The following is a 13,856-nucleotide window of genomic DNA, read 5'->3' as shown; positions in this document are numbered from 1 at the left end:
ACTCTTTCCACAGAACTCAGAAGGAAAAACTCAACTCAGCTGCTAGAATGACTTAATGAAAAAAGCGCTGCTGGAGCCAGAGCCCTCTCCTGAAAAAGAGAACTGCAATTTCAAAGCTAATGCTCAACATGATGGCTTTCTACAGCAGTGAGACAGGCCAGATAGGGAAGGAAAATATATGTGTGGATAAAATATGACACAGGTAGAAGAAACACTTCCACTGACACTGAAGCTGGCAATTTTACACAGAAGGCTGGGGTGAGGGGGAAATCTATTTTTCTGCTTATATGGCTCTGTGAAAAAAGCAGTCTAGAAGCAAAAGTTTAAGCAATAGCAGTAAGTGCAGTTTTCCAACTTGAAAAAGAAAGCAATGTGACTTTCAAAAGGAAGATGGAAAACCAAAACAACATATTTTTAATAATTTCTGTATGCACATTTTTCATTTCCTTTTTAGTAAATACATATTGTAGAAGCACCAAAAGGTGCCACAATATACAGATGACACCAGACCTTAACAAAGGCAACTTCTCATTTAGACACAGTAATTAATATCAGTGCTTTCCTGCCAAAATAACAGCAAAAAATGCTTCCCCAGAATAATACACTTTAAACTTCGGTTTTAATTTAGCCAGCAGAGTAGCCTGTCAAAACATTTCTAAAAGGGAGACCAAAACATCATCTCTGAGGTTATGTGGGGACCAACAATAAAAATGGATTTTTGGAAGGAAAACCAAATCTGGCTTCTATTGCATCACTGCCCTCAGTATTTTTTCCACATTTTCCAGAAGCCATTTCTATTGTTTTGCTTTCTTTGTATTTTGATTTCCCAAACTTCACTCTACAGCAATGCCTCAGAGGACAAGCACTTCCATGGCTCAAGCACTAGCTGAGGACTCAAGACACAATTCCCCAGTTTAAGATAACTTTCTATGTAGAGCCAAGTGTTATTCTCCCTACTCTCACCCCTCACAACTTGTATAGATTTGAGAGTAGATAACACAGTATCCTTCCCATAAATGGCTTAGCTTAGTGCTGTTGGGCATGTGTCAGAAACAAATAGTTTAAAACCCTAGTAGTGCCAAGTCCACTTTTGAAATACTTATCCCTGACACAAACAAGCATCTTCTCCATAAATATGCCAAAAGTTAAAGAATCAACACAGAACTTAGGGTTTGTTCCACCTACCATAGGTTTTTTTTTTTTTGGTTATAATTTGACTTCAGGAAGGACTGAACTTTTTGCAAATTTAGGGTAATTTTTTTTTCCTTTGAAAACTTAAAATAGGCATTTTATCTTATTTTCAGAAAAAGCAGTAAGGCACGCATTTTTCTAATGGAGAGAATGTATATTTTACCTTAACATTTGATTTCTTGGAGAAATTAACAACCACTCCCCATCCAAAGTCATCACCTTCATTCTTCACCTGAAAATATAACATAACATAAACCATGTATAATCCCAACCAACCAAAGCATCTGTTTTTGTACTTCTCATATTTACAACAGCAGTCATGAACTATTATTTAATCACAAAACACTATTTCTTCTAATTAGTTGTTGATTGTTTAACAGAGAAACAACAGAAGTTAAAACTGTTGCTTAGTGCAATGCATGTTATTTTTCAGGATGGTAAACTGGCAGACACAAATGAACCCTGCAAATTTCACAGATAGGTAGAGATCTGAAATATAAATAAAAGAAAAATCAAATTACCTTTACCAGTCTTCCTGGCTGCAGAAAGGGTAAGCAATACTTTGGTTTGTGAATATATTCTTCAATCTCTTTAGCCAGCTTTGCAAGCTGCTGTCGGATTTTGTAGTATATGACCACATTTTCTTCATTGGGAATTGCTATTTTGTTGTACTGTGCTTCCAAATTATTCACTCCTATAATAAAAAGTAAAATCTCATTTAAGTTAGTAACTTCACACATTTAGAAATCAATGTTTCATTTCCAGGTCTACTTAACTAGTATTTTTCACCCTTCTTGCCATTCATTTTCTATTTACAGCAGTCCATTCTCTGGAAAGCTAGAAATATATAACTATGTCCATTTTATTTACAGGAAACTACCTATTAATACTAAATTAAATAAACAAACAAAAAACCCACATACAGACACAAAAAAAAACAAGCTTGAGAAAATGGAGAAGGCTAGACCCCCTCATTTTTCAGGAATTACTAGGATTGCACATAATTCCCATAAAATCATCTTCTAACAAGATGTCTTCCAACAAGAGGGAAGTTGTTAGAAGATGTCACCTGGTTTAGGCTCTGATTTCATCAGACAGAAATCAATATTTCTTCCCCCAGCATTTTTACACCTTATTTAGCAAAGCACTTTTACACCTTACTTAGCAAACCAGTTTTTATTAAAAACAACATGCTTCATTTTCTTACACTGGTAACACCACTAGTAAACAAAGGACACAATATAAAGACGTCTTTTTCCTCCTTACCAACTCACCCTCTTGCATGCTATTTAAATGTACATGGGCAACTCACTTCACTGGGAATTGAGACACAGATCAGCACTTCGCTCCCTATTTTTAGCTGACAACTTTTAATAGAAAAAAAGCTAGCAACTCATAACTCATGGCACAATTTCTTCCTTGATCTAAACAAGATTTTCTTTCTTTTTAGCTGCAGCTAAAGCAATTACAGGAAATTCTAACACCTAGTATAGTACCTAAACAAAAAATGTCCAAGAAATATGAAAAATGTTCTCTCTGCTTAAACAGCAATGCTGGGATGGCTGAACAAAGATTAAAAATTGGAGGTTCTCAGAATTGGAAAACGTAAGTTCTCAGGTAATACATTCTATGTTTGATTTCTACTGTCTTAAATGCTGCATCTGCAAACAGACAAGCAGCATAAAGGGAACTGTAACCTCCTCTCTGCATGTCTGTCAATGCTACATGCACACATGCACTGTCTCTTAATACAATATTAATAAATGAATAGATAAACTGCTCATTCATCAGTGGAAAAGGAAGTAGCTACCTCTTCTGTTCGCCATTCTTCTGGGTTAAGTTTTGAAGGAGGCCTCACTCTCGAACACTGGCTCAGATCTTAGGAAACTGACTGGCTTAAAACACACTATTTAAAGATTATGGCCCAAAATTTAATTACTCAGTAGAGTGCAAATAATGCCTCAGTCCTCTCTGAATTTTACTATTTTAATTAAATGTTTTTTTCCCTATACTACTCTGAATACAGCACAGCTGAGGTCTTTTTAGAGACTATAATGAGATATTACAATTATGTTTCTTTTAGCTAAGTTCTGCATATCAAAAACAAATAAGACTTCTTCTCTGCACACCTATCAAACTGCAAGAATTTTAAAATTGTTTTTCCTTCTTCCTGTCACAGTTTGGAAACGTGACAACCATTCTTGTCTCATTCTGAGAAGAAAGCTCTCTTCACAGACCAATAGAGACTATAAGAACAACAGCAAATTACCCTTCCTGAAACTGTAATGTAACAGCAAATGGTGCAGTAGCAACTGTTGGCAGTGAAGACAAGAACTGCACAGGTACAAACTCTTGTAAGTGTAATGAAGTTTAACTACCCCATTTCACAGATCAGCATCTTTTATATTGACTCTTGTGAGTAGAACATACAGTAATACTTACTTTCTACTATTTCTGGAATAGTTCTGTAATGTTGGAACTGATAGAATGATTTTTCTAACATGTATTCAGGGTTAATTTCCTCTACTCGAAGCAAGTTCAGTACCATGTTGTATGTCAGGTGGAATGCACTGTTTAAAGGGTCAGCTGAACCCTGAAAAAGATCCAACAACACTGTCCAGTTAAAAAAATGTTAATTGCAGCACATTAAGATCACATCATAAAACACTGTATTGTGATAAGCCCTGGAACAGGCTGCCCAGAGAGCTTGTGGAGTCTCCTTTGCTGGAGACATTCAAAACCCGCCTGGACACGTTCCTGTGCGATTTGCTCTGGGTGATCCTGCTCTGGCAGGGGGGTTGGACTAGATGATCTTTTGAGGTCCCTTCCAACCCCTGTGATTCTCTGATTTATATTTCAGGAGCTGCTTTGATGGGTAGTGCAACTTGTCTTGAATTTAGATTACAACTCATCAAATCCTAAGTAATTTTACTATGCTGAACATGTAACAATATTTATATGTCTCATCATATCTATAGTTATACTACAACACAATAGCTTAGATAAGAATGAAAAAGTCAGATTAAAAACTCTGATGATGCATAACCTTTCATATAACTGGTATTAAAGGAACAGGTGCCTGACAGTTTTTTAGAAAAGTTCCAAGAGAAATGCAGGAGCTCTGAAACAGAAAATTAGAATTTCTAATTCTAAACAAAAGGAGTGGTGGAAACCAGAAGCAACAGACATCTAGATGGAGTATCATAGAACAGCAACATAAACACTTTCTATAAAATCATGTTATATCTCACAAATCTTTCAGAGCCCTCTAAAAGTGTTAATAAGTACGTGGATCATCATACCTCCTTGACTCCTGAATAGCTTATCACAACACATTTCCTAGCCCCACCAAACTAATGGAATTAAATCTTTAAGGGATTTAAAAAAAATAACAGACACAAACTTTTGAGTTACTAAAGAGAAAAACAGTGTAATCTTATTTTTTTCAAAACAAAATTTCTTGGTGGAGGCTGAAATAGGTCTAGAGTTGTAAGAAATCTAAAATAGGCATATACAGAAAAATTGTCAGATCTGTCAAAAATACTACTAGATCTCTGAAGACACCAGGAATCCACAGAGTTGCATGATCAGGAATAATGGCAAGTGAAATTTAATCTGTAAGTATATTATAAGAAGGTGAGGTGCAACAGTTTGCAATGGTTCAGTGTTCACTGCTCACTGAAGAGTGACCCATGCATATAATAGAAGATGTTTGCTACCCAAGTGTCATTTCAGCAAGGCCTACGAGTAAATTTAGTTATGATTAGGCTTTTTAAATTAATAACTAAAACAGAAAACAAATAAATGAGGATTTTTCAAGACCTATTTTTCATGCAATTATATGATTGCTGAAGGTTCAACATACTCTGTCATTTTAGAAGCTCAGGGAGGGCCGACACTGGGAAATTATACTCCTCTGCACTTCCTTTTAGGCTTAAGATTTGCTTTACCTAAAACCAATTATAGCCTATCCTTTTGCAACTCGTTCCTTCGCCTTTCGCTACATAGTAAGTTATCTAGCAGAGATACTCCCTTATCACACATAAAAAAAAAAAGCACAGGCTCTTAAGAAAGCAATTGATTATTAGTTTATATATGCAAATGCTGAAATTAAAATGAAGTGCTCTCCTAGATCAGGCAAAATTTAATGCATTTTAAATTACATTACCACAATATACACATTTTTCTTTCAATTTTAAATGTACAGTCAGGAATTCTGATACTACATCTATTGATGCACTGATGTAATATTTAATAACATGCAGTTTGAATCTAAAACTCCTTGCCATGCCATGTAGGATACCTGAGAATACTGTAATCCCATTTGCTTAGAATAAGATACAGAGCCTTATGAGATTATCTTATAAACATCAGAATCCTACTTACTGCATTATTATTTCATCTCAGAAAAAAACACAGCTGTTACAGAGAAGCCTTCAGCATATGTTTATACTGAGACAACACCAACAGGAATACATGTAAAACACATTTCAGATAAATCATATAGCCTAATGTTTTGATTTCCATGGCCAAGGACTCACTCTAGTCTTCATCTGTGAGTAGATCATAAATAGACACGTACATTTTCACCTCAAGTGATGCACCACAGAACAGAAATACCTCTTAAATTAGATCATGAAACTTGTATTTAGAATAACACTAGTTTTAAAATAACCACAAATGGGTTCCAGCTAACAGAAACGTGTCAATAAATGACATCGACAGCAGAGCTGCAGCGTGCAGAGGAAAGCTCAAGTTTCCACAGATGTCTCTGATCTGATATACCAAAGATGTGAGAACTTCTGTTGCTGATGCTAACCAACATGTAACACAGGTTTTTTCTTAGACATGATAACAGCATATGTACCTGAGCTTGTCTGTTTTTTTTATATACCAGTTATTCTAGGAAAGAGGAATTACCACCCTCTTAAAAGCTTGCTTTTCTACAACAGAGAATGTCATTTAAAGAATGGCAGAACAATTATGCCAGTGTCAGCTAACTGTAGGTCAGATTCTTTCCTACAGCAATGTTCACTGCTGTAGCCAAGCATCAACCAAAGCAGCAGCAATACACCCACCATCATATCTACAAGACCACTGGAGATCTGGCAAAGTGCTGCTGTGACTGCTCTGATTCCAGTGTGAAAACTTCTTTCCATTCCAGCCACTGTTGCATAGCTTTAAGGTATTACCTAGCTGTGTGCTTTCAAGATTATAAAATATTTGAAATAATAGAATCTAAGTGTCACACACTTAAATGCTATAATTAAAGTGAGAAAACAGTTCAGTATTTACAACTATAACACATACACAGAACATGCCAAGAAGACCAAACAATTCCTGAAGATACCCTTCAAAGCCTTTTTTAAAAATCAGCAGAGTTTAACTGTGAAGAAATAACTATTTAAAAACAAACTAAAAAATCAGCTCTTTTCAAAGATTACATAAAGCAGACTTATTTGAAAGGCAGCGTTTGAGCCAGCTGCTGATGTGGCAGTTTTTAATTTTAAACACATGATCATCATTTTACCATTTGAAAATAAGATCATCCTATTTAGACAAAGCAGTTGAAAAAGGAATCTTGTTTTGGCAAAAATTGTGAATTGTTCCTTTTCCTTCATCTCATAAACGCATCTTTCCCCAAGCCTCCGACATTCCTGTTTTCTGAGTGTTGCTCTCTACACAATACTACATTTGAAATAAAAAGTTTGGAGAAGTTAATTTTTCTGAAAACTGGACCTTTCACTTTTTCAAATTAAATATAACTGTAGTAGCTTAACTGTATTACACCTTCAGCAGCCAGTGAATCCTGCAGCATGCATTTGCCTCTTTTGACTACCCTGGGCTATTGATAGACTTGCATCTAACAGGCAGCAATCACCTGGATACCCTTGCTTTATTCACCTAGTAGCAACACACAGATATTGCAGCTGCATCAGAAAAACTTAATGCAAAATAGAGCTGTTCTTCTATATCCTAAATACACACAAAACATGAGCAGACAAACAGCCTTTTCTGGCCAATTGCACAGATTGTCATGATTACTGAAGAGGCCATCAGTGGTCTCCTAGAGACATCTGTCAGATACACATGGTGGAGGGAAGAACCAGAAAGGAGGGAAAACAGCATGTGTTACTGACAGGAAAATGGCAAAGGTGGTCCTTTCCTAACTTGCTGTCAAAGAGCCAATGTAGTATAAAGTGTCCAGCTGTCCCCTTTTTTGCTGGCTGTTAAGATATAATAAGAGATGCATCAATTCAACTTTTGTGTTTTCCATGATGATTGGCTTCCTCTTGCAAACTGTGCCATCAGCTCCCAGATCAATTACTTTTCTTTCTTATTTTCTTAACAACATCATGGAGCATATTCATGACATTGAGCTCACCCTCCACAGATCGTCCCATCACAATTCATCAGATACCTTCTCTTCAACAAGCTAGGGTACGTAATCATCTGCCTCAAGGTCTCTCAGTCTCTGAGGAAGGCTCTCCCTTGTCTCCAGAAAAAAAGCTCCATATTAGAGAAAGAAGGAACTACCAACAGAAGACTGCACAAAAGCCCAACTGATAGTCACTTTTGAATGCACACTGGGTCCACGACTCTGTTGTTCAAAAACTACAATCTTCAGTTCTCTGATCTCCTTTCTGCAACTAATCCTCCTCCTCATCCCTTCAAGAGTGCCCCACCCCAAATCTTCAACAGAAGCAACAGATTTATTTCTCAATATTTTTAAAATATAGAATGATTTTGCAAGCTTTTTTTATCCCTGAGCATGCGAATTGCCTGGATCTATGTGAACAAGCCTGGATTTATCAGTTAATTAATTAATTACTTACTTTGTGCGCTTGCAATCACTTCACTTCTTGAGAACTTGAAGCCAACTTACCAGTAGCACCCTTTCAAGTTTCCCAAGATTTGAGTTGCAAAGGAATGACTGGTTTAAGCTGATAATGTTAAAAATTAAGAACATGACCATAAACAAGACACTACTGAATAATGTGGTCAAGAACTTCCTGAAAATTATATCTGCTATGCACTGTGCCCTCTTCAACTGCAAACTATTTCAGAACAGTCTCTTCTTAGCACAACCAAATAAACAAACAGGGTGTTCAGCATTTACTAGTCCTACCATTTCTTACTCACGTAAATCAGAATCAGGCAGGAATAAAATCTGGTGTCTGGAATTGGTATTCACTGGAATTTTTCACATTTTTAAAATTACTGTTAAGACTTGGAAGCCTTGACTAAGCAGGGATGTGAGAGCTGTCACTGTAGCATTATGGCACATACTGTTGAGCAAGATGTACGTTTGGTAAGGGTTACTCTCTCTGTTCACTTTTATAGTGAGAGAAGAATACTTAGATTTTCAGAACTGTTCCCGTGCAGGGAGAGGAACTAGTTTTGCACGTAATTTCTTGCTCTCCAGCCTCTAGCAGAAAACATGTTTAGAGCTTTCATGGGAAAAATGGGATGGCAAATACTGTCTGCAATTAACTCACAGGGACTTTGCAAGCTAACAAAAAGTAAAGAGGCAACATGCAAGGCAACAGTAAAGGATCTTTCATAATTACACAAATCTGTATCTACACTACAGGACATATTTTACACAATTTTGTCCACTGAGAGTTTCAGTCACTTATCATTGTTTCCAGAAATAAGGCAAACGAATGAGTTTCCAAAAAGGAAACAACCACTTTTTTAGCAAGAAACAGAGCACATTGATGGTATTTAAAAGGTCTCTCACTTTTTTTGTCATAGGGGGGAAATAAGTGCACTTAGATGTCTATGACAGTCCCCATTATAAATACCTATGAAAAACCTCATTAAATAAAAATGCAAGTGACTGCTTGATGTATTGGCAAGATGCAGAAATGCTTTTAGTGACATAATAATCAACATAATTTTTCCACATATCAATGATATGGGTACCACATGAATAATCAGATGTCTCTCAGAAACACCAGAAGAGTCTGTGTAGTTACACTGATAAGAGAATTACCCTAAGCTACATTAGCATGACTGAAAAACCAATAAAAATCCCTTCCTAAAGGGTTGCTTTTAGTAGACAATGGTAAGCAGTTATTTTAACCACAGATTTATTACCAGTCTGGCTCACTGCCTTGCCCCTAAAACAGTTGCACCAACAGAAACAGAAGCCACTGTGGGTGGCAAAAGACTGATTTATCAGGATTTGCCAATGAAAAGATCCCACGCTCGGGCTCCACAAATGCTCCGGTTGTAATAAGAAACTTAAAAGGAAAAAAAAAAAGTCTTGATTTCTCTCACATCAACTACCACAATTTGAAATGAGTTCTGAGTGACTGAACTTTTCAGTCATTTACCCTCTCTAATACAGTGGCTCCTACCATTGTAACTATCCTCAGTCTTACTTCAGGCTGGTAAACTCCTAGTTCTGTTATTCCCCTAAGCCTTTTGTCATCTTTCTGATCTGAACACAGAAAAATAAAAAAAAAAATACACGTTTGTACCGATGCATCCCAGTTTAACAAAGCAGTATTTAAACTCTCAAGCAAACATGTAAAAATACAAGTACTTTATTTAACAAAAATATCACACTTTAAATTAACTTACACATTTTTTAAATTGGTCCTCCCCAAACCAGGAGTCATAGATAGCATTGCTACATGAATTGCTCTGCACGGAACACAAATGGATGAGGAGGGAGATGGTAAATTAACATGTGTTCAACACCATACTGTACAGTGAATCATTTGGATCTGAGTTGGCTTGGTAATACCATAGCTGTATTTGCATAATGCATTTGAGAATAATTTTGCTTGTTCTAAGTTCAATGAACTCAAAAATCCAGATGGTATTGGTATCTGCACTCATAAGCCAGCTGAGACAGTAAACACTCATTGGTTTCAGAATTGCTGCTTCAGATATCAGGTCAGTAATGCGACAATTTACTATTTCAGTAAACATGCAGTATGTTGTAAGTTAAAGGAAATGTGTGCCCTAGCGAAGACTGTTATCATTCTACAAAAACTTAAAAATAAAAAAGAACCTTTGCCTTCTGTTCATCTCACACCTTTTTTTAAGAAGGCAGAGAAAAAAGATTCTTGCTTAATCATACAAAACACATTAACACTTGTAGTGATGAGTTTATCAAAGTAAAAGAAAATAATGCCAGTTAGCTTAGTCCTCCTAGCTCTGCAAAAGCCTGAAGTTAAATTCAAGAGTGATTAAGCATTTTACATGCCACCTGATGCACCCATCTTCCCACATTCTGATTGCCAATGTTAGGAAGAACTATTTGCTATTGTCTTCTGGCTTGCACAACTATCTACTAACTGTGACCCTGATCATAATGTAATCTGAGTACCTGCTTCCCCTAAGACAGCCGAATTCTCTCCATGATTTCATGCCAAAACCTTACTGACTTTAAGCAGATTTTAAACTAAGATCAGAATTCAAGTACCTTCCTGAATTGAAGTTTCAAAAATTTCTGCAGTGGAAGCTTTGTAAGAACAAGAAAAGTCTGGCTGTTTATGATAACTAAAATTTCACATTAAAATTATTTTTATCCTAATTTTGATGAAGTCTCAAAAATGTTTAGTTCTTTGAGATTCTCACCTATCTCACAACTTTCGATTAGAAAGAACACCATACTGTTCCCAAACCACTAGCGACAAATTATTTCTTTACATTTTGCAGCAGATTTTCCAACAAATGTTAGCACCAACCTCCAGCTGAAGTCTATTTATCTTACAAACCAGGCTTTGGTAAATTTCTCAGATCCTGAGGCATTTATTTTTTTCTCCATATGAGTATGCTTTAAGATAAACCAAAGTACAATAGTATAATTAAGCTGACATGTTAAGCAGAAAGACTGAATGCTGTTGGAAGACAGTCTCCGTGGAAGGTTTCACCTGCTTTCTTGTGCATAGTCCCAAACAAGAAGATTAAATGGAAAGCCATTACCTACTACTTTTTCACAAGTTACAGGAAAGGAAATTAAATACCAGTTTGCATTTCTAGGAACATCTTTGAAGCCTTTGGAGAAAAGTAAATGGAAAATCTGCACATGGTACAATTTTAAAAGGGATGGTCAACCAGCAGTACTAAAGATTCCATGGAGTCTTTCACATAAAAGTGAAGAAGTAAGCCACATCGTTCCATACCGATTTCAATACAGACCATCATATTTTACACAAGAAAATATTATTCAAAGACACTGTATCAGAGCATCCCCTTGCGAAAGAAGCTTGTGCTGCAATTTTACCAAACACTGTGCTAAATAACTGCTATGCTGTAGCCGGCATCTGATTGTAGCAGCTTTGTAATAGCAGCCCCCCTGCCTGCTGTAGCAGCCGTGCACAGATAGCAACCTCCACTACTTTACCTGACATAGTGCGAAGCATTACATTTGCAAAAAGAACCTCTGTTGATGCTCTGCTCTCTTGCTTCTTGCCTCATCATACAGTAAAAACTCAGTACAGTTTGTAAGAGCAATATGAGAACTCAATGTAATAGAATAAATCTTTCCACCTGAAAATATTCTCATTCACTGGAAAGGTCTTCTATGTATTAGTCAAAGGATACTGTTTGAACAAAACCACACAAATAAGAGTATGGTGTTAATGTACATGAGGAGTTTAAAGAGTAACTAAGACTAATAACAGTTTTACGCTGTCCTAAATTTACCTAACAACAAAAAAGCACCCAATACCTCAACCACTCAAACAACAGAATCTATACTATTACATTAGGTAGTTTTTTAAAGATACAACTGTTTTTCAACCCAATTCAAGACCATACACACTTGTGTGTATTTTAAAACACAGGAAAACTGAAACAGGAGCAGACCCAATCAGTAAGAAGCCTGTCAATCAGTAAGAAGCAAACGAAAAGAAGGAGGAAGTAATTTCACAGTCAAAGATTAAGCAAACCTCTTCTGCATAAACCAGTATTTCTTTCCTACACATTAACTGTTGTTTTTCCTGAATTCTGACTTAATGATAGTTTTTAACAGTATTACATAACTCTGGCATTTCTTAAGACCCAGGTAAGAATTTTTAGTTGCTTGTTACACTTTCTGTGTTACAAATCTACACAAAATTGCCCAAGGCTTATTATTAATGCCTTTTGCAGAGAGGTAACTATGCTTGTGCAAAAGTACTAGCTTTCAGCAACTTTTATCAGATAGCTCCTGTCCAGAAACTCCCTCTTTTACCAATAAAAGCTTCTTATCACTTCCTCTCCACTTCCAATCCTACATTTATTCCTGATCAGCAAAAACGTATTTATTTTGATGTAAATACTGCTTTTGATGCCAAATAGAATTTTCTGTGTACTCAGGAGTCTGAAAGGAACAGTCATACATGATACAAAGCAGATTATTTAAACACAAAATATCTAATGATGCTGCCTCAATTGTAAGGAACAATGATATGCCCTTTAAAAGTTAAGAAACTTCCCAACAACTGCACAGTGGTCATACAAGGGAGCTGTGCAAACAGGTAAGAAGTTATAGAGAAAACTATTAAAACGTCTGAATTGCTATCATGTTCATTTGCCTCGTAATAAACAACCTAAAAGTCAAGATAAAATGCAGAAAAGACCAGATGGATTTTTAAAAGCAGCATACAGGCCAAATAAGCACAGTACTGCCAACTCAGTAAATGAAGGTCCTGTCAAGAAGCCAGATGTAGCTAGTGGAGTATCTCCTACAGCTTGGCACCTCTCCTACAGCTTGGCACCTGGGCACTTTATGTTCCATATGCAAACGGCAAGGAAAGCATAATACAGTATATTTTAACTGGCTAGATGAATGTTTTCTTTCTCTTTTTCAGTCCATCTAGGTTACTCTGTGAGGGAACAAGCAGATGTAAAGAAGTGATACACTCAAATTCAAGGCTGAAAAATCTACTTACATGAGCACATTTTTTTTCACTATACAGTAATTTATTTCCATAACATAATTAGCATATGATTCTTGCCTTGTAGAGAAATAACAGATTACCACCACTGTTCAGTAACTCAATTGTCTGTGTAAGAATACATGCTTGTAACATGCCCAAATTCCAACTAAAGAGATGCTTCTCGGGTTTCAAAGCCATCTAGTGTCAAAGAGAAGCTTTTCACTTCTTACCTAAACTAACACAACACAGCTGGAAAAACAAAACAAAACAAAACGAATACTAACAAAAAAATTCCCATTATGCAAATGCAAAAATATAATCTTCTGTCTTCAGAAAGCTATCCAACATATTGGAACTATTTAGCTTTCTAGATTTCTGCAAGTCACTAGTTTACTATGTATTTATTTGTTGAATAAATGCTAAGGATAAATGGGAAAACCTAGTAACACAGAAGAAAACAAAGGAATGTTACTGAGTTTAAGAAATATTTACAAGTACCCCTCGTAAGAACTCCATCTAAGATTTGAACTTTGAAATCAAGTTTGAAGTCCTGCACACAATGTCACAACAAACAGTGTGACAGTCACACAGTACAGCTGCAGCAATCCTGCTGATACTCAAATACACTCTCAAAGCGCTCACTTCACTGAGCATAGTGTTAGGCAGCTGATCACATTATATTCCTGGATGTTTTGCTTTAGTATTCAGGAAATGGTTTGGATCCGACATACGTTATGGTTGAAGAGCTATGATAAAAATGTCCTATGTAAATATCCTATC

General features: G+C 36.2%; 1 protein-coding gene across 1 annotated transcript in view; it reads right to left on the bottom strand.

The window, feature by feature from the left end:
- The window catches only part of SKIV2L2 (superkiller viralicidic activity 2-like 2 (S. cerevisiae)), a 41,467-nt gene that overhangs the window by 11,633 nt on the left and 15,978 nt on the right, over positions 1-13,856 (bottom strand). The window contains exons 16-18 of the mRNA XM_010005397.1: positions 3,634-3,784; positions 1,713-1,885; positions 1,355-1,423 (exon numbers count right to left, since the gene is read on the bottom strand). Of these exons, the coding sequence (XP_010003699.1) occupies positions 1,355-1,423; positions 1,713-1,885; positions 3,634-3,784 (393 nt within the window). The remainder of the gene's footprint in view (positions 1-1,354; positions 1,424-1,712; positions 1,886-3,633; positions 3,785-13,856) is intronic.

This window comes from Chaetura pelagica, unplaced genomic scaffold, assembly GCF_000747805.2.
Source record: "Chaetura pelagica isolate M959 unplaced genomic scaffold, ChaPel_1.0 scaffold37, whole genome shotgun sequence".
In the NCBI taxonomy this organism is placed as follows: Eukaryota; Metazoa; Chordata; class Aves; order Apodiformes; family Apodidae; genus Chaetura; species Chaetura pelagica.
Note: the sequence above shows the minus strand (reverse complement) of the source record. Positions and strands in the feature narration are given on the sequence as shown.